Genomic DNA, 27,970 nt, shown 5'->3' with positions numbered 1-27,970 from the left:
GATCCTCAACCCACTGAGTGAGGGATCAAACCTGCATCCTCATGGATACTAGTTGGATTTGTTTCCACCGCACGATAATGGGAACTCCCTGACATGACTTTCTAATTGGTTGTATTTAGGCTGATGGCGAAGTGAATCTGAAGTCCTTGAGAACTAGCTAATGTAAATATCTGCACCCCAGGTTACATTTCAGAGGAAGCCACTGTAAGATGCAATGGTGGCTAGAGATAACCTGCTTGATGAAGTTAGTCTATGCCTAAGGAGTTGATTATACTAATTTACTAAACTCACAGCAATAACAAACACAGGATTTTTATCTTGGGCCTAAAGACCCTAATGCTGCCAGCTCTGAAGTATGTGTCTTCAAGAAACATGGGACCTGGGAGTTCCCGTCGTGGCACAGTGGTTAACGAATCCGACTAGGAACCATGAGGTTGGAGGTTCGGTCCCTGCCCTTGCTCAGTGGGTTAAGGATCCGGCGTTGCTGTGAGCTGTGGCGTAGGTCGCAGACGCGGCTCGGATCCCGCGTTGCTGTGGCTCTGACGTAGGCTGGTGGCTGCAGCTCTGATTAGACCCCTAGCCTGGGAACCTCCCATATGCCACGGGAGCGGCCCAAGAAATGGCAAAAAGACAAAAAAAAAAAAAAAAAACATGGGACCAATGTGTCATCCCCATGGCTCTTCCATATATGAATGAACCTCCTGACTTTCAACTAAACCACAGCAGAGAAAACTCTCCATCTGGGTGTGGCTGGAATTCTGCTGCCATGGCAATGGCCAAGTCTGCAGGATTTGAAAAAAACTTTTTGAGAACAAGCAAACACCAATCATGTTGCTAAGTAAGTTCTAGGCACTGGGAACTTTTGATGGAGTGACATTTTGCAGTGGCTTTGGTGACAGTAAGAGATGAGGAAATATTCAATCAGCCATCATAGACTGCAGAAAAGAATCTTCCTCATCTACTCATTTATCAAGTCAGAGATTCAAATTTCATCAAGATTGGTAAGATAGGGAAGGGAGGCAGGAATGGTGGAAAAGTAGGGTAATAAATCAGGAAAGAAATAATTTGGGTAAAAAATGGAAAAGAGCCAAAGAAGATGAAATCAGTGAAAACACACTTATTTCCACCCATGGAAACATATTAAAAAACCTCGAATGTTATAGAAGGAAATTTTCTTAAAAAAAAAAATTCAGAGTTTATCTTTGTTGGGGACATTACAGATAACTTTTTTAGTTTTCACTGGTACTTTTCTAGTTCTCCCATGTTTCCTACATTGGGATGTGATTTATAGAATTTTGGGGAGTTCCTGCTGTGGCTCAACTGTAACGAACCCAACTACTATCCATAAGGACGCGGGTTCGATCCCTGGCCTCACTCGGTGGGTTAAGGATTCAGTGTTGCCATGAGCTGTGGTGTAGGTTGCAGATACAGCTCAGATCCTGCATTGCTGTGGCTGTGGTGTAGGCTGGCAGCTTCAGCTCTGATTTGACCCCTAGCCTGGGAACCTCCATATACCACAGATGTACCCCTAAAAATAAAAAATAAAAAAAGACTTTTTTTTTTAATTGAAGAGATTCTAGCTTGAGATACTTGCTCATCACAACAGTTTGTCTACCCCAGATACACATGCAACAAAGTAACTCCAGAGAGGGGCTTCTGAAATGTTTCTTATAAATCTAATTCCCTAAAATGAAATCATGATGTAAATTCATTGAGCTGCAGTGACAGAAATTCATAGCCTGGGCTCCAAGCTGGGCCACCCTAAAGGACCCCATTTCTCCCACTGGGTGCAAAGGAGCCAAGTGGGCAGAGGATAAAATGCCTTCTCTGGGACCCCCATTTCCTGGGGCACTTGGGAGGGGTGTCTGCTTCTGTACATACCTGAGGATCTGTCCCCACAGATGGCACAGATGTGTTTAACCAGAGATCCAGGGCTGGTGGACGGGTAGTTCATGTTTCCAATGCCAGGAAGCCCGGGTAAGGGTTTGATGTCCTCTGAAATGCTGACACTGTTGACCACATTTAGCTGCAAGAGAAAAAAACACAATAAAACACAGAGCCAGGGTAAATCCAATCCCTGAGGCAGAAAGCAACAAGGCCATCCTTGAGAAGAAAAAAAAAGTGGGTTCTATTTCAAGAAGGAGTTTCCAAGTACAGAGTATCTAAAATTGCCTAGGAGGGATGTGAGTTTATGGGAGAAAAATCATAGCATAGAAGAACTAAATCATCTCTGAATGTCAAAACCTCAACTGAAAATCACAATCCATCTCCATCAGAACTCTTGCTCTTACTCATCTTACTCATGTGTTCTATTTGAGCTAGACATCCGCACTGATCAGCACACTTAGGGTAAGTCCATGGTTTATTTTTAAATTTTTTATTAACTGCCTTCTGCCTATTCAGCAGGGCTCTAAGAGGAGCTATGGCCCTCAGGCAAAAGACTTAGACTCCAAGACACAAGAAAAATATGCAAATCCATTCATTTAGTGAATCAACATACATTCACAAGCATTCACCGTGCCAGGCTCTGGGGTAAAAAGGTAAATAAAATGCACACTCTTGGAGTTCCCATCATGGCTCAGTGGTTAATGAATCTGACTAGGAATCATGAGGCTACAGGTTCAATCCCTGGCCTTGCTCAGTGGGTTAAGGATCCCGTGTTGCTGTGAGCTGTGGTGTAGGTCACAGATGCGGCTCAGATCCCGAGTTGCTGTGGCTCTGGCATAGGCCGGCGGCTGCAGCTCCGATTAGACCCCTAATCTGGGAACCTCCATATGCCATGGGTGCAGCCCTAAAAAGACAAAAATAAATAAATAAATAAAATAAAATGCACACTCTGAAGGAGTTCACAGTAAAATGGAAGAGAAGACCGGTTATGGTGGTCATCTCAATACGCCTACTGAAGGTGCCGGGCCAAATGTCTAAATCATTGCGATAGCAGCAAAAAGTGGGCTAAAAGCCCCAGATCTTGCAGATCCTGCTTAGGAACTTATCTGTAAGGAGCACACATCTTCCCATGAAAATATAAAACCCTCAGAGCCAGACATGGTCTGCCTTGTCTTCCCAGCGCCTGATGTGAACCCAGCACGAGGTGGGGAGTTGGTAGAATGGAATGGCTGAATAAAGGAACCTTGTATGTCTTCCTTTCCTCACCCCTTATCCCAAGTTAACATTAGCTCCTCACCACTATCACCCCCATGTCCCCCAGTGCTCTTGGGGAGATGACTGAGAAGTCACTACTGTGTGTTTTGTACTCATCAGAGAAAAGTTAAATAAGTATGAACCAGTCATCCAATCAGCAGCATTTCCGAACCCATGGGTACAGGTCAACATTCTAGGTGCTGTGAAGGGAGATATAACATCTAGATCTGGGGAGTTCCTGTCATGGCACAGCAGAAACGAACCCGACTAGTATCCATGAGGATGCAGGTTCGATTCCTGGCCTCGCTCAGCGGGTTAAGGATCCGGTGTTGCCGTGAGCTGTGGTGTAAGTCACAGACACGGCTCAGATTCCCCATTGCTGTGGCTGTGGTGTAGGCTGGCAGCTACAGCTCTGATTTGACCCCTAGCCTGTGAACTTCCATATGCTGTGGGTGTAGCCTTAAAAAAACAAAAAAACAACAAACAAACAAAAACTAGATCTGTCTCTTTTTCCTCAAAATTGCAATCTCACTGAACAGTCAGATCATACCCAAAAACTAGGAACACTTCTAAGTAAATTCCAACAAAGGTGAGGCTGAAAGTGAGTTTAGATACCCAGTAAAGGCCCCTGGTGATTATCTGGGAATTTAAGGGAAGGTCCACTGACTTCTGCATGGTCCATATGAATTTTGAATCGTATTGCCTAACTAATGTGACTGTAATTTCCAAACTGAACCAAAGGGAGGATTTTCTTCTCTATTCGAGGCCTCTGGGACAGAGGGAATGATCAATAAAACATAAAATACAACAGAGCCTGAGTTAAGTTCCTTCTAAATTTACTAGTTTTTCAATTCACTAAGCAAATATTTATTGAGCACAGGAGGTGGGCAGAGGCTCCGGGTTAAACGCTGTGAGGGATGCACAAAAAGAAAAGACAGCTTTCAGGGCCTTGCTCTGAAATCAAAGTCACTAGAATTTTTAAAAATTCATTAGTATGAGGGAGGAAATCACATATGTGATGGGCAAATTCTCCCTCCTCTTCTTCCTTCTCCTCCTCCTGCTCCCTCTGTTTTATACAAGGCTCAGACGAGACCCCTAGATTTTGTATTCTGTAATCCGGTGGTGCAGTACAGTGGTTCTCAATAAAAAATTAATTCCAAAGCCCCACATCCAGAAGTGGTCCGAGGGCTATTGGTATTGGCATCTCTTTAAGTTTACCAGGTAGTGCTAATGGCAACCAGGGTTAAGAATCACTGGTGTTGCAGAGAAAACAGGCCTCGGAGTCACACAGGCCTGGGATTGACTCCCAGGCTGCCCTGCTTGGATGCATGACTTCAAAGATGATACTTATTTTCCTGACCCTTGGTTTCCTTGTCTGTAAAAGGGACATAGTAATACCTAATTTATAGAGTTCCCAGAGGATTAGATGAGGTAGTAATATAAAATGCCCATCACAATGACTGGCACAGGTAAAGGTTCCATAAAATGTAGCTGTTATCATTACAATACAATCTGGTTAATTCAGATTTTGAGTTTATTATGAGCCAACATTCTACTACGTGCTAGGAATTCTGAGTGCCTCAAGGAAACAGTTACTAGCACTTAGAGCCACCCCATGAAATGGAAGTATTTTAGATGAGATGCCTCCCTACCCCGCAAAAAAAAAGAGCCTCCAGTTGCTCATGACTCTGTCCCCAAATCCTCAGATGGATAAGAAAGGTCATGAGGATGAGGAAGAGGGTACCGGCACCTGGGGCTCAAGAGGTACCCCCCCACCTTCCCTTCCCCCTCCCACTTCCAGCAGAACCAGCTCCACTACCTCCAACTCCCAGAGGTCATAGAACAGTAATGATTGTTCTTGCTACTGTTAGTGCTACCATCTGAGGAAAGTTTGCTCAGCACTAATTAACTATTTTAATCCTTGCCACAATCCTATGAGGTCTTCCTATTTTTCCAATGAGGAAATGGAGCCTTTAAGTTGTTTATTCATTCTCTCATTAAAAAATCCTACTGGGATATGAACAGGAAGAAGATGCAGACTTCTCAGGAAACTGGCCATCAAAGAGATTAAAAGTCAGTTGGGGCGTTCCCGTCGTGGCTCAGCGGAAACGAATCTGACTAGCATCCATGAGCACCCAGGTTTGACCCCTGGCCTAGCTCAGTGGGTTAAGGATCCAGCGTTACTGTGGCTGTGGCGTAGGCCCGCTGCTACAGCTCTGATTCAACCCCTAGCCTGGGAACTTCCACATGCCACAAGTCTGGCCCTAAAAATACAAAAAAAAAAAAAAAAAGAGTTGGCATAGTTTGGGAAAGAAAGATCACAAGCGAGCGAGATTAGGGAAAATGTCCTGAAGGAGGTGGCATATGATCTGGGACTTGACAGCCTTCAAAAATGGAGATGTTTGCATCTGTTAACCCCCAACACCAAACTATTATATGGATAAACAACAAGGTCCTACTTTATAGCACAGGGAACTATATTCAATATCCTGTGTAAATCATAAAGGAAAGGAATGTAGAAAAGAATGTACATGTGTGTGTAACTGAATCATTTTGTCTTGCAGAAGAAATTAACACAACATTGTAAATCAACTCCACATCAATTTTTAAAAAATGGATTCAGTTTGTATGGGCCAGTGATGGGCAAAATGTTTTGACAAACAAGGCCTGGAGGAAAACCCAGGTATTTGTGTCCTGTGGATGGATGGGAGACATGGCTAGGAGGTGGGCTGTGACTGAGCCTGGGGCTTGACTGCGTGACTGAAGAGAGTGGATTTAATCTGAAAGGCAATGAGTAGCCATGAGGTTTTTAGCAGAGGAGTTATGCCCTAAAAGTATGAGGCAGCCAATACTAGAGAGACACTCAAAACTATGGCACCTGCCCAGATGCCAGGTGCGGGGCCTTCCCAGATCTAACAGGTTGGAGCCAGGATCCCCGGACTACTGGATCCCAAGTCACCTTTCCTCCTTCCCCACATTGCCAGTCTTTTCTGGCAGACCACCCCTGCCCTGGCTGCTTCCTGCCCCACCTCACTGGCAATGAGCCCCCCGAGGCGCTGACCTGCTTCTAGCCATGCTCCTGGCAGCCCCTCTCCAACACCCCTTCTCTTCCTGAGTCGGGATGGCAGTGGGAGGCAGAAGTTGTGACAGGTCTGTTGAAGCTCTCTCCTCCACTGATCTCTGCTGGCCAAGGGTATGTGTGGGCTCAGTGCAATGGCAGATGAGATTGAAGGTGGCCACCAGAGCTCAAACCCATTAGCTGTCTGGTCCCCAGTCCCACGGCCCCAGCTGTCTTGTTCCATTAGAAGCAGCTCTGCTGAAATGAGCACTTTAGAGCTGGGATTTACCAGGCGGCTGGCTGCTCCTGAGAATAGGGCAGAAACACACTTGGCTAGACCGTCTTCCATTTGCAGGCTCTCAGCCAAGGACCAAACGCATCCTAGATGCCCTGGAGCTATCATGGAACATTGGGTCCCACATTTCTGAGCTGCTTTCAGCCCAAATTATTCCACTCAAGGCAGATATGTGGCTGGCTGGTCAGGTCACAGGCAAGCACTTCTCTTCCAGGAGTTGACTCCTTAAAGTGCCATTTCTTTCAGCTAGTGAGGGTCTTTGTCATGAAAAGTAGGGAGCCTGGACCTGCCACTTCATTGCTGTGTGAGCCTGACCAGATGGATGACTTGACTGAGACACTACGTTTCCTCATCCACAAACTAGAGCCATGGTTTTCCAAGCCCATAGAGTGTGTGTGTGTGTGTGTGTGTGTGGCCAGGGATGGGGAGGTTGAGTAAGAAGTCTTCACATCTCCCGCCTCTCGTTCACCAGACCTGTTTTTATGTGATGTGTGTTTGGCTTCTAAACATGCTATCACTTGAAGCAAAGACATTATGGCTTTTAAAAATCATTAAACAAGAGGATCTTAAAAGTCTGTTCTAGCTCTAACTTCTGCAATTTTTGTTATCTAAGTATTCTCTGCAAAAAATGCACCTGAAAGGATAATCGTTCAGTTATCAATCACTACCTGGGCAGGGATTATCAACACCCAGGTCAGGCAGCTGGGTTGGGAGTGTCCAGTCAAAAGACATCATACTTACAAAAACTCAGTGTCTGTCTGTCTGTCTGTCTGTCTGAATCTCTCTCTCTCTCTCTCTCTCTCACACACACACACTCACACACACACACACACACACACACACAGGAAAATGTGATCTAAATCACTCTGTCTGAAATACCTTTCCAATTACATATTTGGTGTTTTGGGAAATTTCTCACTCCAACTAGATATTCCCCAGGGCAGGGGGCTGAGTCTTATACAGTTTTAAAATGCTTAGTTCAGTGACTGCTTATAGAATTGAACGTCTCAGGAACCTTTCAACAACAAAGTACACACACTTGAACCAACGGTCACGTAGGTGTACAATATACATCACCTAGCTGCATGATCTCTCACTTCTGCATAATAATAATAATACAACCTTACTGCCATAGAGCATCATAAGCACTTAAGAGGTGATTTTTCAAATCCACATCTCCTTGGATATTCATCGGTAATCAGGGCAAAAAGTGTTCCCCCACAATAGAGAAGAGGGAACTGAGATAAATACAAGTTAAAGTGGTTTCCACAGTCCCTGCCTCCAGAATGTCAGCTTAGTTCTCTTTACTCCTCAAGACTGAAAATCCAACCAGAGCAAAAGGAGAAGCTCAAACACCAGAAGGACAGAGCACAGACTAGGATACCCCATCCGTCACTCCCACACTGTGCGCTCCCTCCTCCCCTCACCCCCAAATCGCACTTACCCTAGACCAGGTCACAGAAGGAGCATGTTTCCCAGCCAAGTCCCACTCGGACCCAGTCCTGGGCCAGAAAGGCAAGACACACAGGAATCGTCTGTTCAGAGTGCTCGGAGTCCAACTCACCACAGCTCACTCTGAGGGCACTAGATGTCCTGTGTTATCTAGTTAATTGGGCAAAGTGTCACTGCCGTGTGGTTCCAGAACCCAAGCCCACAGAGCTGCACAGTGTCTGGGGCTGCTGAGCTTCACCAGGGCTTGGCAAGCTTAATATAGCTCCCAAAGCCAAACTTGGCCTCGGCCTCTGCACACAGCCCAGTTGGCCAGGACCAAAGCTTTCAGTTGACCTTTCAACCCCAATCCCTCTGTACAGACATATGGTCCAGGAATAGCGGTCCTGCCACTTACAGGGCTCTGAAGCTGAATCTACCGGCCAGGTTTGGCTCAGTTAGACTGGACTGTGGTTGCTAAAAGCAGCCTTGGAGGGCCAGCACCTTGCCCCCTCCCCACCCCCAAACCCTGTCACTGTTGATCACCTCCCCGTTTTATTTCTTCATGGACACAACAATTGCCCTCTGAAAATATCTGGTTCATTTGTTTGGTTTCTGTCTTGTCTGCTACAGTGTGGTTGCCATGAAAGTAAAGGCTTATTAGTGCCTATGCCTAGGACCTTAGGACAGTGTCAAACAGTGCCGGATACAGAGCAGGTCCTGCTAAATAGTTCTTTGAATGAATGTGAATGCCCTTTGCAAAATTTCACTTTTGTCCCAGAACCTCAACCTCTCGTTCTGTATCTAACCTATTGGCTTTGGCCCGCCTTCCTGGAATCCATTCACATGAAAAAAAATGAATAAGCAAGTGTCTTCAGGGCCCCATCTCCTGAAGGGTGGGTATCATCAGCTCTGCTGATGACAGTGGGTGAGACTGGCATAAATACATGCCCCCCCCACTGTTATTTGGTCCCTACTCCTCTGAGCACTTGACACCTTCATGGAACACACATGACTGGCAATTCACAGCTCCCTTTTCTATGCTCTCCTGGGTTCTGCCCCTACACCTATGACCACGACACTGCAATTTATCTGCAAGATATGCCATGTCTGCCACAAGATTCCTTAAGAGCACTGATTATTTTTAAATTCTTGGCAGCCAACAGGAAGATCCTAAGGTGATTGGTTAAGTTGGTATATACAACAGCAGTGGGCAAATGCAGCATCCTGAAGACTGAGTGGGGGTCAGGAGACCTGGGGTCCAACCCTGGCTCTGTGTGACTGGCTGTACGAGGCTGGACACATCACCTGAGTCCACCAAGCCTATGTGGGATGAAGGACTTGGACCAATTAGTGATTCTCAGCTGGGCAGGGGCAGGTGCAGGGCAGTTAGAATTCTCCGTAGGGCTTTGACAACCTGCACAAGGGCCAAAATATGTGATAAGGGAGAAAGGTGTACTCTGAAAAAGATTTACTTTGGAGTTTCCTCTGCGGCACAATGGGATCAATGTTGTCTTTGGAGCACTGGGATGCAGGTTCGATCCCCAGCACAGCACAGAGCGTTAACGATCCAGCATTGCTGAAGCCGTGGCATAGGTCAAAACTGCAGCTTGGATATGATCCCTGGGCCGGGAACTCCATATACTTTGGGGTGGCAAAAAAAAAAAAAAGAAGAAAAAAGATCCCTACAGGTGATTATAAATTGGAGTTAAAGCGCTGGCCAAATAGGATCCACAAAAGTACTCTGCTTGGCCCATGGAGTGCTTTAAATCTTTGAATGTGAATAGTTTCAAGGGAGAAGGGTAGCTCCCTACAGGCTCCACCAGCCTCACTCATCCATCTATGTTACCTACCTGGCACCTGGCTCCTATAATCCCTACACTAGATGATCGCTAAGGTCTTTTTCAGATTCTCTAATTCATAGACGAAAACGTTTCTGAAGTCCTTCCTGACTCTAACATTCTATGATTTCCCATGGTTTTGCTTTAAGACTTTGAGCACATGAAGTGTCTTGGAGGGGACTCTAGGGGTAGTCTCTGAACTTCTCTCTGTAGCAGCAAGAAATGCTAACGCAATGGGAGTCCTGTCTCTTCTTCAAATTATACATTCATAGAAGGCTACAGGACCTACTAATTCTGCTCCTAGATGGGGCTGGTGGTTGGGGCAAGAGGCAGCCTGGCCCAATAGTGAGACTGGTATACAGCAGTGAGAAGAAAGTGAGGTCAGTGGGATTATTGTTCCTAATTCTTCACTCCTAATTTTTCACATCCTTTGCACTATGTCTTCATAGTGCCTCCCATGAAAACAGGCACAAACCATTTCCCTGCTCCACCAACGTTGGAGTCAGACATACAGTTCTCTTAGCCCAATGGGATATTAGCAGACATGACTTAAGTGGAGACTTCACTGTATTTTCCTGATTTGGTTTAGATTTCACACTTCTGGGAGATATGCTGAGAAAGGCATGCCCTAAGTAGCTTCTGCCTTAGTCTGGGACATGAAGATGTGACCTTACCCAGCCTGTAGCCCAGCCCAGCTCACCCACCATCTGAAACAAAATCTTCCTAGTCAACACATAAACTTGTAAGAAAAAAAATTGTATGTTTTTGGAAGCCATGGCAATTGGGGAGTTGTTTGTTATATAGCATCATTACAGGAATAGCTGACCACTACAAGAAAGGAAGATCAATGATCTCATGTGACTCTGATGGAAGGACATACATGGCATCTGTCCATCCTGTAAGTTCCTCAGAGCAGCAATGCAGTGTCTTTCATGCACCTACATCCTTGCCTCTGTTGTAGCAAGAGGAACTAAGAATTAAATGAAGGGTTTTTTTCCCCCCCTGAGTTTCCACAATCTTTGCCTCTATCTCAGAGACAGCATGTATATAACACAGTCTGCATTGTTCTATATCTATTTGCCACACCTGCCTATCTCCCTTATCAACTACAAGCTCCTGGAAAGCAAAGACAATATCATGATCATTTCAGTGTCCCCTGTGGCATGCAGTAGAGCACCAGGCACTTCAGTGACTCAAAAGTATTAAGGGAATCCACCCATGGATGACAAACAGGCCTGAGAGATGCTGCAATCTCAGCCAGGGCTGAACCACTGAAACCCCAGGGGTGGCTCTCTCTTTGGGCCACAGTCTCTTGGACCATGAGGCATCATCAGTTCTCTGGGGCTGTTCTGCCTGAGGACATGTTCACTAAAGGCCCTATAGGAGGGAAATCTGCAGAGACAACCCAACCGCTTCGCAAGCACACGTTAAGCACCTGCTGAGTGCTGGCTCCATGCCAGGAGCACCAGGATGAAATGTTTTGAGTTGATTGGAAAGTCCTTGGAGATGGCAGGCACCTACCTGAGAGCTGGGTGGGGCAACCAGATTGATTCCTGGAGGGGCTGCCAGCGCTCCTGAGGGTGGGCCCATAGTAGAAGTGATGACCCGGTATGGAGAGCCCAGGGCATTGAGGGGGGTCCCCACCGCACTCAGGGTCCGTGGGGCACTCACTGGTGTGTCGGTGTAACTGGGATGGCTGTCCATTGGCTTCCCTGTGGACAAGGCTGCTGATGGGCTCATGGACGTGGAGCCAGAGTGGCCAGGGGAGCCTGTAGGGAGAAGAAGGTCATAGGTAATGGGAGGTCAGGGGAGCATAGAGATGGTACCAGGGAGAGCACACCTCCTTTTGTTCCTGTATCCTTCCCCTCCTTCCAGCCACATCTGCACACCTGTGAATGAATCCCTCAGAACTGGCAGAATGAAGGCAATCAAAGAACAGAGAGGGGAGAGGGCCTGATACAGGACAGAAATACTCATTGATGTGTGAGTGCTCTGTGTCCTGCAAGGAATTCACCTTGAATTGCATCAGATCAACAGCCACGGCCACAAGGGCGTCGTTCACAAGTCCCCGGACATTCACTATATTCAAGGAATGTCTCTTGAGCACCTTCTACACGCAGGGCAGTCTTAAGCCTTTTGGAGAGCTTGGTGGCACTGAGTGTAGCTTTAGGGAAAGGATGCAGGGAGAGACGTGCTCCCTTCACATTCTGAAGGGGAACATGGGGCATCAGAGGCATCACTTTGAAACAATTCTTTTTCTTTTTTTTCTTTCTTTCTTTTTTTTTTTTTAGGGCTGCACCTGCGGCATATTGGAAACTCCCATGCTAGGGGTTGAATTGGAGCTGCAGCTGCTGACCTACACCACAGCCACAGCAACCGGATCTGAGCCACATCTGTGACCTATAGGACCGCTTGCATCAACACTGGATCCTTAACCCACTAAACGAGGCCAGGGATTGAACTGCATCCTCATGGACACTATGTTGGGTTCTTAACCTACTGAGCCACAATGAGAACTCCTGTGCAGCTATTCTTAAATGTCAATATCCCACTGCACAAATGTCAGCTTGGAGCTGCCCTTGGAGTTTCTAAGGGTTTGGCTAAGGTCTACTCATAGAAAGAACCATCATTCCCAAGGAGGCTGGGATCTTCTAGTGACTCTGCCTAGGACCTTCAGTCTATCAGTCTATCTGTCTCATAGTCAGATGAATCCCAATCACCCTGTTCTAAGCACCACACCTGAGGCGAACCACATGCTGTGGGTCCACAGAGAAGAGGCAAAAGGGTTCAAATGATACTTCTTGTGCGTTCTGAATAGCATCAGGCAATTTCTGTACATTAACTCATTTTATCCTGACAGTAGGCCTATGAGCATGATTTCAGGCTTTTACAGATGAGACACCTTAAGCTCAGTCTCACCCGCATGCTGTTTCTAGTTCTAGGATGACCAGCCCTCACCTCCTTTGTCTAGCAAGTTCTGATTCATCCTTCAAGGTCAAACACAAGCATCACCTCCTCCAGGAAGCCTTCCCTGATGTCCTCTTCTGTTTTCCACATAACAGCCTATTTATTTCCTTGTATTTTCTGCTAAATTATGAGGGAGGGGGAAGTGTCAATTTTTGTATCCTCACCACTAGCATAGTGCCTGGCACTAGCCAGGTAGTAAGTGACAGAACCCAGATTCGGGCCGTCAATCTGAAGTCCACACTCTCTCCTGTGTTTTCTGTCAAGGACAGCAGAGATGATTTGGGGAGCCATCACATCACAACGTACAAGATGATTCAATTATAAAGTGATCTCAAGCTGAAAGTGCATCTGAAGGAGAGAGACAAGGGCAGCTTCCAGGAATTTAAGCCAGAAAAACCAAAAAATTCTTCCCAGACGGCCACTGATTAGAAAGAACAACTTTAGACTCTCTGGAAGCCCTGGTAGGCTGTGACATTTGAAGAGGCCAATGTACACCTTGAGCCTGTTACCAAGATAACATGTGACAGGTGAGTTAGGAGCCAGCCTGACTTGATGGGCGGGGAGCCGTGAACTCAGCGGGGACGACAGCTGTCCTCCCCTCCGGCCAAGCCATCTGAGGGAAATGGGTCTTCCCTTCCAGCACCAGCCTTCCAAAAACGGACCAAAGGGCCCTGTAACTCTCCTTATTCTGTTTTAAATGCATCTCAGAGACTGTGCCTCTCAGTTCTATATCCCCAGGGAGAAGCCAGTGCCTAACACCAGGCCCAGAGCTGTGGGACAGACAGGAACAAGGTTTTGCCTCAGACACTCATCAACCCAAGGGTTCCCAAGGTGAGGGACCTGCAACACCAGTGGTAAGGGACACTTTAGGTGGTATTTTAAGTGGAAGGTATTAATATAAAACAAATATTAATAGTTTTATATTTATTTTATGTGTCTCCTTCTGTTTATAGCAAGGGACTCTGCTTTCATTGTTTGTATAAAATTACCTTCCTAAAAACCACTATTTAAGTTTCCAAAAAAAGTAAATTGACCTCAGGAAAATTCAAAGTACAAGAACACACGATATATAGCATATCATGAAAACAGTATGCAAAGAAATGATGTTTAAGGAACACAAACGGTCCAAAAATATAAACATATAGACTTGGGAAACTCAAAAATCATTTCCAGAATAAAATGAGTGATGTAAGAGAGAACTGAAATTTAAAGCACAATCAGACTATGCCTTGAAGTGTTCCCCTTGAGGGGCAGTGGGTTAAGAATCCAATTGCAGGAGTTCCCGTCGTGGCGCAGTGGTTAACGAATCCGACTAGGAACCATGAGGTTGCAGGTTCGATCCTTGCCCTTGCTCAGTGGGTTGACCATCCGGCGTTGCGTGAGATGTGGCATAGGTTGCAGACGCAGCTCGGATTCCGTGTTGCTGTGGCTCTGGCGTAGGCTGGCAGCTACAGCTCCAACTCAACACCTAGCCTAGGAACCTCCATATGCCGTGGGAGCAGCCCAAGAAATGGCAAAAAGACAAAAAAAAAAAAAAAAGAATCCAATTGCAGTGGCTTGGGTTGCTGCCAAGGCACAGTTTCAATCCCCAGCCTGCCATTGCCACAGCTGTGGTGTAGGTTGCAGCTTCAGCTCAGATTCAATCCCTGGCCCTGGAACTTGCATATGCCGCAGTTGTGGCCGTAAAAAAGAAAAAAAAAAAAAAAAAGAACATGCCTTGACTACTCAGTGATGAAAATGGTACCTTGTTGAGGTAGAAAGAAAGAGCCAGTTAGAGTTTGGTTTGCAATGGCCTTAAAAATGTGGTTCGTTTCTAGAGGTCCCGTTGTGGTGCAGTGGAAACAAATCCGACTAGGAACCATGAGGTTGCAGGTTTGATCCTTGGCCTTGCTCAGTGGGTTAAGGATCTGGGGTTGCCATGAGCTGTGGTATATAGGTTGCAGAAACGGCTCAGATCTGGCATTGCTGGGGGCACAGGCCAGCAGCTGTAGCTCTAATTCGACCCCCAGGCTGGGAAACTCCATATGCCATTGGTGCGGCCCGAAAAAGCAAAAAAAAAAAAAAAAAAAAAAAGGCGATTTGTTTCTGCTGCGTTAATGACCCAGAAGAGGTGAGCTACTTTATAACCATATTTTTTAAAATAAAATTCCAAAAGACAAGTACTTCTTTACACAAATGCATTTTTGGTTCTTTGCCTCTCATAATGACCCAGTATTTCTCAGAAATAAATAGCCTTTAAAAAAAAAGGTGGAAAACAATGCCTGTAATGGCAAAAGTGTTTCTCAACAGAAAACTAATTCATTCTCCCAGACACTAACTTATATTTGTCCACATTTTTACAGCCCCTTTTTCTCTCACTCCTTTTTTTTCATAGCCATGTAGGAACTACAGCCAGCACAAGTTTTTCAAAAATCTGGTTTCTGGTCCAAATCTGAAGTCAAGTTTTTTCTTTTTTCTTTTCTTTTTTTTTTTTTTTTGGCTTTTTGCTATTTCTTGGGCCGCTCCTGCAGCATATGGAGGTTCCCAGGCTAGGGGTCGAATCGGAGCTACAGCCACCAGCCTACGCCAGAGCCACAACAACGCTGGATCCAAGCCATGTCTGCAACCTACACCACAGTTCGCGGCAACGCCGGATTGTTAACCCACTGAGCAAGGGCAGGGACCGAACCCGCAACCTCATGGTTCCTAGTCGGATTCGTTAACCACTGTGCCACGGCGGGAACTCCCTCAAGTTTTTTCTAAAGCTCAATTCTCTCAGCCTCTGCAAGCCAGCAGCATTGCTGGCTCCCTGACCACAGGCCCTCTTGAGCCTCTTCAGCCCCTCGTACCGTGCCCACTGTCAGACACCTGGGAAATGCACAAATCCCTTATCTGATGGAAGAGGGCTAGTGGACTTTCTTAGGAGCTTCTCTTCTCTCCTAGCAACATACCTAAGAAATGCCTTTCATATTCCCGGGCCTCATTCTCCCCATGTAAGGAGCTGGCAGCCAGCGGCTTCTAAGATCCCATCCAGTGCTGTTCCCTGAACATCGAGCTAGGAAGGATCTGGCTCACTGGCATCTAAAAGAAGGACGTGCAGGTGGTGGCAGTCTGGAATGGTCCCAGTCTGAACTCCTTGCCAAGGAGGCCCTGCCATCATCGGCTGGACCATATTCGTTCTTTGGGCTGTTTGGGATTCCAAACTGCAGTTTGAGATGCTAAGAGTGGGACCAGGAAACAAAGCTGTTAGGAAATCTGCAGGCTGCATATACTATATTGATTTCTAAAGTCCACTGTGCATTGTGTGGACATGGGGGAGCCGTTTATGCAGAATATGAGACTCTGAAACCCAAAAGTTCTAAGTTGGATCAAGGCTGTACCACTTTCCAGGGGACTTTCTCAGGAGCTTCTCTTCTCCTGAAAAGAGAAGAACTTGACACTTGAGCCAGGAACTTGACTTCTCTGAACCATCATTTCCTCAGCCATAAGTCGGGGTACACATGCCTATCTCAGGTATGCTGAGAACATCTGAGGCCACTGGCCCAATGGTAGCCGCTGCAATTACTTACTATACTGTAAAGGTTGTTAGGGAGGTCTGTGCCTGGCTTGAATACCATTGTAGATGATGTAAGTAAAGGGTTTAACCCACACCATGCCAATAGTACACACTCTATTAAGGATGGTCAATATCATACACCAGTACAAATGCACCAGTTGTTTATAATATTAGCCATTTCTCTGAGCCCAGAGTGATGTTCCATCATCTCAGACACCCCAACCCTTCCCCTAGGACCCCCCAGATCTTCCCATAATCCAGCCTGGCACACAGAGATCCTCCAGGCCAACTTCCATTCGGAATGCCTGGTACCCTACTGGCTGTCATATATTTAAAATTTCGCCACAAGTATCATTGAATCTAGCACTCCATCTAGAATATGATAGATGCTCAAAAAATATTTGTTGACTGATCAACACACGGAATAGTTTTTTTGGTTTTGATTTTGGTTTTCTTTGGCCACACCCGTGGCATACGGAGGTTCCCAGGCTGGGGGTCGAATCAGAGCTGTACTGATGGCCTACACCACAGTCACAGCAATGCTGGATCCGAACCACGTCTGCAACCTACCCCACAGCTCACAACAACGCCGAATTCTTAACCCACTGAGCGAGGCCAGGGATCAAACCCGTGTCCTCAAAGACACTACTAGTCAGGTTCGTTCACCACTGAGCCACGATGGGAATTCCTGGAATAGTTTTTTTGTTAATTAATGTATATAAAAGAGTTAATGTATATAGAGAGTTCATCAATAGAAATTATTTGCATAAGAAATCTATGTTCCTAATGTTTACCAAAACTAAAACCTGTGAAATCTGGAGAGAACGAATTGCATGTGTGTGTTGAGCGGGTACTTATTGAGAAAGAGAAGCCCAGGTACTTGGAACTACAGAATTCTTATCAAGGCAAGGAAGTTGCTTAGCAACCTCATGCTCAGCCAATAAATGTAAAATGTCAAGCATGAGTCTTTCTGATTGGCTAGACGAGAACAAATGGCTCGGCGTTTCTGCCCCTTTACTGCTGTGCCTGGGTAGAGTTGGCTGTCCCATCTTCAGGGTGGAATGGAAACTAATGATGAATCATTGATAATGGTTAATGCCCACTCACAGGGAAGGGGACAGAGGTAAAAACTTGCTATTTCTAAGAGTTGAGACTCTCCATATAAAGTCAAGGGACCACCACAGGAACCTATGCCACTCTACTCCCTCGCTAGTGGGCACAATCTCACACCCAAACTGCCTGCTTTTCGCCATTGGGAGGATGTGGTGCATTAGCCTAAGAATCACAGAATATTCAGACACCTGGCTTGTTCTTTCTAGTCAAAGGGAAACTTATTCACACATCCTTTCCCTGCTTGGATCATAATACACAGACAGGCTGCAAGGGAGGCAAGCAGGGGTCTGATGTATGAAGGCACTTTACTGACACTTAAATGTCATCTCCTCTGCTAAGTAACAACAACAGATAATATTTATTAAGCAACTGCCATGAGCCAGACACGGTTCTAAGCATTTTACATGTATTGACTCATTTCATGTGTCACAGAAATGGTGGCACAGAGGCACCCAACACTGTCGCTACTGTGACATGGGTTCCATCCCTGGTCCAGGAATTTTCACATGTTGACAGTGTGGCCAAAAAAAAAAAAAAAAATTACAAATGCAAAAACTGTTGGGGCCAGAGAAATTAAATAACTTGCCCAAGAGAATTTGGCTAGTAAATTATACAAGTAGCATTTGGTTCTAGGGGGAAAGCAGCGGATCCAGATTTTAATCCCAGCTCCACCATATACTGTACAGGCTGTGCAGCTCCTTAGAGCAGTTACTCAGGACTGCTCTTCCTTCAAGCCTCACTGGGCCCAATTTCTGTCCCTATCTCTGCCGTTCCCAACCCAACTCCTGACCTCTCAGGATTTTGATCCTGGCACTTTCTAACTAGGACACTCTCCATCTGACTCCAGCCCCTCACATCAAACCCCAGCTCTGGATTCCTTCATCAGGTGTTCCAGCTTCCTCCAGCCTTTCCCTCCCTCTTCCTTGCAGGGACACTCAGAGGCCAGGGATCTGCTAATATGCATTTCTTATACTTAAACCACTATAACATTTTCAAAAGCACTCTAACATACACATCATAGCCACGATGCCACCCTGAAATTGGACAGGAAGGTATTTTACAGGCACAGAGCTCCACATTTTATCAGATGTGGACAACAAGATATTAACTGAATTCTCAGGAAGTGAGAAACAGAAATAGAAGTTACCTGTTTTAATGGGGATCCTTCTCGGCTATCAACACCCCTTCTGGGTTTCTCCATGGGGAAAAAGAAGAAATGTGATGGAAGTGGAGAGCAAGTGGAGAGCCTGCCTCCAAGCTCAGTCCCCCTCAGCTTCTCAGCAGGAATATGAGGACCCAAAGATGCAGCTGCTGATGGGCTGACACCACTGCATGCAGCCCAGACCAGACCAGCGGGCCAGCCTCTCTGAGCTCACACAGGGCAGTTACACCTGATTCCTGCAGTCCCCAAAGGAGGGCTGGTTGGATGCTCAGGGTGGGGGCTGAGAGTTGCTTCTTCTAGTGCTTGGATGAGGGGGGAGGGGGAGATTGGCATCCCTTCCTCTCCTCCGCCCCCTCCCTCCATTCTTCCCTTCTCCCTCCATCCCCCCCTACCCTAAAATCTGCAGTGATGGAGGTAGTGAAAAGCAGGCAAAGATTGATAATCAGCCTCATTATTACCAGCATTATATATAATTATAGCAAAGCCTCACTCATTTGGATCAATTGAGAGAAAAATCAGTCTAAATTTGTGACAAGTTGGCAGATTACTTTTAAATTACAATTTTATGACTCCTAAGTAACACACGTGAAGAGTTTGTGTTTCAAGTACCACAAGCTAATGGTTATTAAGTGGGGATTTTATAAAATCTGCTTTTAAAGACTCTTTTGTAATTAGCACCCGTTAATATGCTAATGAGGTTCCTACTATGCTTGCTTTTTAAATTGCTCGGAAAACCAATGTGACTTAAAGAGGCTCAACTCTTTTAAAACCTTACTTGCTTAACAACCCTTTCTTCACTGTTATTTTTTTCATGAATGAGCAAATACAAACGAGTTCCTGCCATGATCAATTTCATCACCATTCCAAGTTAATTATATCATAAGTTAATAAGGCCATATGGTTTGGAGGTAGAAACCAGACTTTCCAGACATGAAGAACCACCTCATCTTGCAGAAGAGAAACTAATTCTAGAGAAGTTGCATGACTTGGTCAAGGCTACATAGTCAGGACAAAAACACCAGGTCCAAGCTTATTCCCTCCACTACATACTGTCTTACATTCATAAAACTCTTTCTAATCACCTACTGTGTATTTCCAGATCGATGACTGGTTCAGTCAAAAATAATTGTTGATCGCCTACTATGTGCTAGGTCCTGTGCTAGGCACCACAGATATAGCAGTCCCTCAGAGGCCACTGTGGGTTCCATTCAAGCTTCAAACTGACTCAGAGTCGTCGGAAGGGCAGAGATTATCCCCATTAGACAGATTAGGAAACTGAGGTTCAGAATGACAAAGTGCTTGCTGTGAATTATCAGAGACCTAGAATCTGAGTCTAGTTTAGCATAATTCACCAACCTTTCTGCATGTGATTAACAGCATTTAGCTCGCATGCCACCCTCCCCATCCAGGACCAAATTTGAACCTTGCTGGTGCAAGTGGATGTTGTGCTACCCCTAACACATTCAAGGCACCAGGGGATATGGCAGCACGGGCTCTACTATCCAGGATAGGCGTTCTGTCCCTTTAAACCAGTTCCATGCACTGGTTACATCATGCACCAGCCAGTCCACCAAGACAAATGCCATGGAATGCTTCAGGAATTTGCTGAGGGTGCCCCTTCTTGCCCCTTGTTCCTGAAATCCTTGAACACCAATTCTATCCACACCCAGCTCTTGAACCCATGACCCCAATCCCTTTCTCTGTAGACTTCTTATTCACGGATGATCTCCCTTGCCTCTAAATACACTGTCTTCTAAAGACCGCCATCATCATAAAATACAGTGAACCATACCTTTAGTGCAATGTTACCCCTGGGTAATGGACATAGTATTATTTGTCCTTCGGTTCTAAGTGCCTAAATTCCTTGGATCCACTCACTTAACCTCAGCCCCAAGAAATATTTCCAGGAAAAATTTTTCTCTAAATGTCCTACAGACTTCAGAGCTTATAACTAACAAGTTTATATACTCCTTCAGGGCAGAGCATGGGTCTTAGCTCTTGGTGTCTTTACAACCCTTACACAAGTCAGAGGCTGAGCCAAGGTGTGCTGAATGAATGATTGACAGGCATTCCCAGAGCAGTCTGGGATATTCTCTTCCTCCCTGCGATCTCTAACTTTTGCTCTGCTCCCCATGCCGCTGGGGCTGAGAAAACACAGGTACCATGAGCTCCAAACCTTCCAAGAGACTGCTTCCCCATGACACTAGTGACCAGCCAGAGGAGGGAAAAAGAGACGCTGAGTCACAGAAATGAAACCCAGGCAACTATCTGGAAGGAACATCCCAACATTGAGTACTTTTTTTTGCCGAGCCTCTGACTTCTTGTAAATACTTTTTTTTTTCCTCTCCTACAGCCACACCCCAGGGCACATGGAAGTTCCCAGGCCAGGGACTGACCCCTAGCCAAAGCTGTGACTCAACACCCACCTCCCCAATGACCCGAGCCACTGCAGTCAGATCCTTACCCAGTGTGCCACGGAGAGAACTCCTTTAAAGGTTTTTTGAATTAAAGATCACCAGCTTTTCTATTTTTTTCATGTTCAGACATTGAATCCTGAAACCCATCAGAAATTTGAGCCTGGTCTTGAACCTAGAAACTCTTGCTGTTTCCCTCACCCCTTTCTCAGTTACAGTATCTGATAAAGGGAGCCAGGAGCCCCTGGTTATTCAATTTGCAGTTGAGGAAACGCAGGGGGTCAGGTCTCACTGAGGACATTGGCAGGAGCAGAGGGTCTCCCGATGATTACAGGGATGGACGGTCCCAGGTCACTGCCCTTGCTGCCGGATCTCATGAGTGTTTCCCTTGGAATGATTTGTTTAAATATAATTTTCTGTAACTGGCACAAAAACCATGTCTTCTTTACTTTGCTTTGTTAGCCTCCCATAGAGCACAGCCTGCCACTTTAAGAATACGCATCCCTCCTCTAAGAAAAACCTACCTCCAAATTTTAGCTGAGTTTAGTATCATCATCTCCAACTTTTCCAAAGTAGGAAAGAGAAACTAACTTTTATCGTTTGTTTACAATTTTCCAGGCTTTCTTTTATTGAATCCCTATACTGTGGAAGGTTAACCCTGACCCTATGTAGTTGGTCGTACTGTTATTTTACCAAAGAGTTGGGGAAGGGGGCTCCCTGTGACTTAACCTCCCTCTACTCTTCCTTCTGCCACCCCAGGGGGCTCAGGGGAACCCAGTTTGAAGGTCTTGGGTAAACCCCTCCTGCTTCCCCATGTGTCCTCATCTGTAACTGAGGGGTTGGAACAGATGAGCTGCAGGTCCTTTTTCTAACTTTAAAGATTCAGCTCTTGCGGGGATGCCAGGGGAAGAGCTGGTGTTTAGAGTTAGCGTTGGGAATCACGGCTAACTGGAGGACAATCAGAAATGGTAATAAAACTTTTCCAGAATGATCCCCTAGGGGTCTCCAAACGTACTGGGACACTGCACATGCTTATGCATTAGCTTATGCACTTGACCACAGAAGATCTGAGCAGTTGTGACAGAGACCAGAGCCAGCAAAGACTAAAATGTTTACTATCTGGCCCTGTAGAGAAAAAGTTGGCCAACCTGTGCCCTAGAATACAAAATTGAGTTCCATGTATTAAAATAAAGTGGGGTTGACCTGGAAATTTTGGGACCTTTGTTTTATTAGCACCTTGAAATGGTCTAGTCCCTGGCTTCCAACTTCATTTTATTCCTTTGTTGTAATTACGCATGTTCCAAAAAAAGCATTGTGGTCCCTAAGTAAGTTGAAGAACACTGTAAGAACTGAATGTTAGTTTGAAGTTCTATGTAATTCATCCCCCATTTGGAGCGAATCTGGGACTCCACACCCCCTCCCTCTTCCAAGAAAGCTGCAAGTTGTAAGCACAGCATAGGGTTAAGGACAGCAGTCCTGACATCTACCTGGATTGGGGTCCTAGGTCCATCCCTTACCAGGTGGGTTATCTTGGGCAAGTTAGCCAACCTCCCTGTGGTTTGCCATTTTTGTCAGTAAGCATGGGGACAGGATAATATTGGGATCTTATCTTCTGGGGTCCTTGAAAATATTAAATGAGATGGTGCATGTAATACCCCTGGAAGAGGCCTTGACCTATGGTAGGTGTCTAATAAACATCAGCTATTACTTTCACTCTTTGGGGAAAATTACCAAACCAAGACAGCGGTCAATCTCATGAGTGCCACCCAAACCCAGGCATTCTAGAACATAAACTTCTTAGGTTTCCCGCCCCTCTGTGTTGTCTACTTTCAAATAAGAGGAGAAAATAGCAGCTTCCTCCAGGAGCCCCTGGCATCCCAGCCACCCGACTCTGGTGGCTAAGTTCTCAGCAGATACAGAAGCTACATAATGACGGGAAGGAAGAGGTGGAGAATTTTGATTACTCTTTGCATAATTTCTTCCCCCAGTTGCTATTCAGCCCTCTATCTCTTGGTAAGATTGTAAATGTTTCAGAAAATAGTTTATACTAAATATGTTCCTTCCTAAATCTCATAAACAGTTATTCCTTCCTACATAAACCCTAACTACTTACATCCATGGTAGGTCCTTATTAGCCGCCTACACATTTGTGGAAGGGAAAAATATGTTCTGGGGCACGCGCGCACACACATACCCTCCTCCCACATCCTCATATTGCCCTCCATGCATACACGCACACATGCGCGTGCGCGCAAACACACACACACACACACACACATCTCCAACTCAACCCTTCCTCTCCGACTATTCTTAGGTAAAAAGGGGAATACTCTACACAAATGATCAGAGTCAGTGGGGCAGGACTCTTGCAAATCAGCAGGGCCCTGGAAGAAGCCGGCCATAAATTCTTCAGAGGTCACTGCTGCTCCTGAGCAACTGCTAAGCTCCCCTGTTTTGTTCCTCAATGCCAGGCTGTGTCTGCAGTCCCTGGGGAGCGCAGCAGCTGGCTGAGGGGTCCCCAGCCCCTCTTGGACTGTGCTGCTGCCCGAGCTTCCTGCAACAAATCTGTGGCCCACAGAAGTCATGAGAGGCAGCTCTGAATGGGCTGGACTCTGGAGCCAGACTGCCTGGGTTCAAAGCCTTGGCTGTGCCTTTTTCCAGCCGGAGGAACTTAAGACAAGTAACTGCACATTGCCGTGCCTCAGTTTCCTGTTTATCAAAGGAGTGCAACAATGATGGTTATAGTACCAACTCAGAGGGTTGTCATGAGGATAAAACAAGGTGATACTGGCAGTGCTGGCACCCAGTAAGTGCGACAGTGTGCTTCTTAACTGCAACGAGAGACGTCCCCTCTCCCTGATCTCCTTCTCACCCTGAGGATTACTGCACAACTGGATGGGGGGATTACAGGCTTTGTTTTGCCATCTTCTTAGAGGCAGCAACTGTCTCATCCAGGCAAACAAATCTCTTACTGGGCAGCTGGCAAAGCCAGGACTTGGCAGAAAAGGCGAAGAGAGGGGTTCTCACCCCCTCACATGGCAGGGCCCAGAGCCGGGAGAGTGGGCACCTTGGTGGGGCCATTGCAACCCAGCTAGTCCCTGCTCAGTGGCCAGTTTGACCAGTGTCTTATTCACTGATGGGAGGGTGGACTGACATTTGGTGAGTACAGCCCAGACACAACCCCAGGTGCTATTTCCCAAGGGTGACATTGCTTCCCTAGAGATTCTTACAAATCACAGGAGCCCTCTGTGGTTCCATTTGACAAATATCTAAAAGGGCAGGGGTTATATGCTAAATCGTTTAACATGTGCTGCAACACGCCATGCTGGGACAAAGGTAGTTAGAGGCTGCAGGCAACTACGCTCTGGTCCTCAGGTTTCCCCAGTACCTGCCGGTGGGTCCTCCTCCTCCTCCTCCTTCCCTTCCTCCCTCACTACTGCAAATTCTCAGGCAGACCTCCCTGCAGATGGGGGCTCAGTCCTTAGCTCAGTGTTCCCACCTCTTAACTGACACATGCAAACGAAACAGGAAATATCAACAGAACTACGCAAAGTAATTGTTCTCCTCCCTCAGGGATGGCAGGAAAAGTAGCATTAGAGGTAGACATTTCAACAGCCTGGATGATCCTTTCCCTCCGGCTCCTCGGCTTCTTTGATGGCCCAGCCGTTGTGTTTCCTTTTATCTGAAACCTAATTACACTAAATACCAGAGCTCTCCCAATTATGAAAATCTAAACCAGCAACGTGTGTGGGTCTTTATGGATTTAATTTTATTTCCCTAGGTTCCTAATGCATTATTCTACAGTAATGTTTGGTTTTTAAATTAATTTGCATGTAAGTACTTGGACAAAATGGAGAGGATGAAAGTATTAACTTATTAAATACTAAATATATGGACAGCACACTACAGCTGCTTTTTCAAGCATTTCTCACAACCATGGTCTGGGGATGGGATTTTAAACTCCATTTTAAAGATGAGGCTCAGAGAGATTCAATATCTTGTGGAAGGTCACACAGCTAATAAGTCAAAACCTAGGAACAAAACTCAGTGCCCTCTCTCTTCTCTTTCTGTGTGTGTGTGTGTATGTGCGCACACACGTGCGTGTGTCTTTCATGCTCTTTTCAGTATATCAGATTGAAGGAACACTATTTTAAGTTTGAGTTGGGGACTTTTCTAAAACGGCTCCCCACCTCAACCCCACATAACCCTAGTCCTGCCTTCCTTGAGGCCTTAGTTGATACATCTATAAAATGAGAGGGCTGAGATGCTCTCTGAGGTTCCTTAAGATATGCTACCATCCAGAAGTTCCCATTGTGGCTCAGTGGTGATGAGTCCCATTAGCATCCATGAGGACACAGGTTCAATCCCTGCCCTTGCTCAGTGGGTTAAGGACCCAGGTTTGCTCCGAGCTATGGTGTAGGTCGGATCTTGCGTTGCTGTGGCTGTGGCACAGGCCAGCAGCTGTAGCTCCGATTCGACCCCTAGCCTGGGAACTTCCATATGCTGTGGGTGAAGCCCTAAAAAGCAAAAAAATAAAAATTAAAAAAATATATGCTACCATTCCCAGGATCCAGCAGGCATCCTCAGTGAATCTGGGGCTAGACCTTCTTTCTCCAGACTTTCTCTCCCTCCACCTTTCCACCTTCAACCCCTGTATTTACCCCAACTGTTGCAGAGGGTCTTCTTGGCAGTCAGGAAGCCATAACCCCATAGACCTTGGAGGTCCCAAGAATCTCATGGAAAAGGATGTTCTTCAGACAACTGAACTCAGAGGGTAAAGGAAAAAGTGCTTCTCAGCTGCAAAGGGAGGGACCAAGATGGGAGCTGAGAAGGCTTTTCACACCCAGGACCCAACTGTAAACTGGAGATCAGATGTCCAGGTCACAGTCTTGGCCACCAATCTTACTGGGTCATGGTACAAGACTGGCCCCAGTAACTTGAACATCACCTCCTCCAGGATGTGTGTCCATGGCCCCCCACCCGCTGTGTCTGAGAGGCAACCTCCTCCTGTACCCAGTAGGGCACATACCGTGCAGTATGACGTGACCAGGGAACAGGCCTGCCCAGTCCAAGTAGTAGAGACTGTATCCCACTCACGTCTCTATTACTCCATGCTTGGCCCATAAAACTACCCCAACGCACACCAAACGATCATTCATTTGCAAACCACCTGGCTTACTGCCTCCAGGACAGGGACCCCATCCACTTGCCCTCTCTCACCATGCCTCACAGAGGGTCCTACCCAGGAGAGTAGGTGAGCTCTGCTCCCAAGCCCTCCGATGAATTGCCTGTCTGTCTGCACAGGAGGTGGGCAGAGCAGGGACTTTTCAGTTCTCAAGACCTGACAAGAATTTCTGCTTTGTCGCGCCTGCCAGCATCCACAGGGCAAAAGCTCTCCCTCTGGCTCCCAAGAACACCAACTACATGCCACCACCAGCTGACAGGTGAGAGGCCAGTTGGTCAGCTGTTGGTTCCATTTACCCAAAGCTGGGCGACTGTGCTGCCCTGACACTGAATCAAAGGAGCCTTGGGACCAGAGTGCCTGGGTGTTAAGGCAGTCCCCACCCCCCAGCCCAGGGAAGTGCCACCGGGCTGCTCTGCCTGGTTTGGCGATTCCACAGTCGCTTCCGGTGATGAGCATTCAAACCCCCATTCCCAGAGGCCAATCCTCAAAGTGGAAAGTGAGGGCCCTGATCCTTGAAATGGAACTGGGGGCAGCCACAGGGGAGGGGACAGGAGGCTATTAGCAAATCAAAAGGGGAGAAAACAGAGGAAGGAAAACAGGGTAGCAAATTAAAGTGCTATGTTTTCTTTTTTAAAAATCCAATTATAGGGAAATCTGCTTTTAAATAAAACAATCAGTCCCTTGTTACGAAGTATCCCAGGTCCCTTGATACAGGCAAAACCTTTTTAGACATTTTTTTTCTCTGACAAGTTGAATAAGAGGTACATCCTAGTAATGTCCCCTGACCTCCGTCCACTCTTCACACCCACACAAACACACTGTGGTATAACAATGCCTTAGTCTATCTTTGTCTCAGACATATTCCCAGGCATGTTGGTTGAGACTCTCCTTAGAATATCCCCATATCCTCCCATCTGTTCACTCATTCTGATGTGCAAACTGATCCTCACCTATGGACCATTCTCTGCCCCCTCTTCCTCTCTGCACGCGCACACACACTTGCAAGGAAACACACTATAAATGCCTCTAAACATCTATGCCCTCTTTCTAATTCAATCCTAATCCGGTTATCCGGATCTCTCCGGCTCCGCTCCGGCTCTCCAGACGGTCCACCTGGTGAAGCCGTATGAAATACTCACCGCCGAAGCCTGTGGGAAACTTCATGAAGTGAGAATAATTTCCATACATGTTGACTCTTCAGTTCATAGTCCGCCGTAGCGCGTCTGCTCAATCGCTCGGCCTCTCCCGGCTCCGGAGCGCAGCCGGGGCTCCCTTCAACTTGGGCTAACAAGAGTGGTCATCGCTTCCTAGCAGCCCGGGCAGCTCGGGCTGGGCCAGCCCTCTGGGATTAGTCAGGAATCTGCCTCTCGATCTGCGAGTCCACATCGTGCGTTGAGCCGGCGGTGGCGGCAGCAGCTGGTGCCTGTCAGTAATCACGCATAATGCGCCGTCGCCGCCGCCGCTGCCACACTGCCACCGCCGGCGCTGCCGCGGGAGATCCTGTTGCTAGTTTGATTAACTCGGGGCTGGGCTGCTGCGTGCGACTCTCCCAGCTCTTGGCTGATCCCCAGAGGTCCCTACCCGTGGCACAATCTATTATCAAGGAAGCCAATCGATGTGTGACCGCCCCAGGGGAGATGAAAGGGAGGTGGCAGGAAGGTGGGGTGGGGACTCTTTAGGTGCCTTTTCTTTGACTTGCACCTCCAAAATCAATGGGGTTTTATTAAAATGCGTTTTCTCACTGCGACTTCTATCTCTCCAGTGCACTTGGTATTTGATCTGGGAAAGGGGGTGGGGGTGGATGCCAAGAGAGAACAGAGCCCTTTCATAA

General features: G+C 46.6%; 1 protein-coding gene across 3 annotated transcripts in view; it reads right to left on the bottom strand.

The window, feature by feature from the left end:
* The window catches only part of RXRG (retinoid X receptor gamma), a 48,235-nt gene extending 20,540 nt beyond the window's left edge, over positions 1 to 27,695 (bottom strand). Inside the window, exons 1-3 of one of the 3 annotated variants that reach the window (XM_047784027.1) lie at positions 27,279 to 27,695; positions 11,285 to 11,532; positions 1,882 to 2,026 (exon numbers count right to left, since the gene is read on the bottom strand). In XM_047784027.1, the coding sequence (XP_047639983.1) occupies positions 1,882 to 2,026; positions 11,285 to 11,532; positions 27,279 to 27,327 (442 nt within the window). In that variant the 5' untranslated portion in view covers positions 27,328 to 27,695. Of the gene's footprint in view, positions 1 to 1,881; positions 2,027 to 7,938; positions 8,051 to 11,284; positions 11,533 to 27,278 lie in introns of those variants that run through there. The other 2 variants (XM_047784028.1, XM_047784029.1) reach the window with 2 other exon arrangements.
* Positions 27,696 to 27,970: the final 275 nt, after the last annotated feature.

This window comes from Phacochoerus africanus, chromosome 6 (genome assembly GCF_016906955.1).
Source record: "Phacochoerus africanus isolate WHEZ1 chromosome 6, ROS_Pafr_v1, whole genome shotgun sequence".
In the NCBI taxonomy this organism is placed as follows: Eukaryota; Metazoa; Chordata; class Mammalia; order Artiodactyla; family Suidae; genus Phacochoerus; species Phacochoerus africanus.
This window is presented reverse-complemented; position numbering and strand designations above follow the sequence as displayed.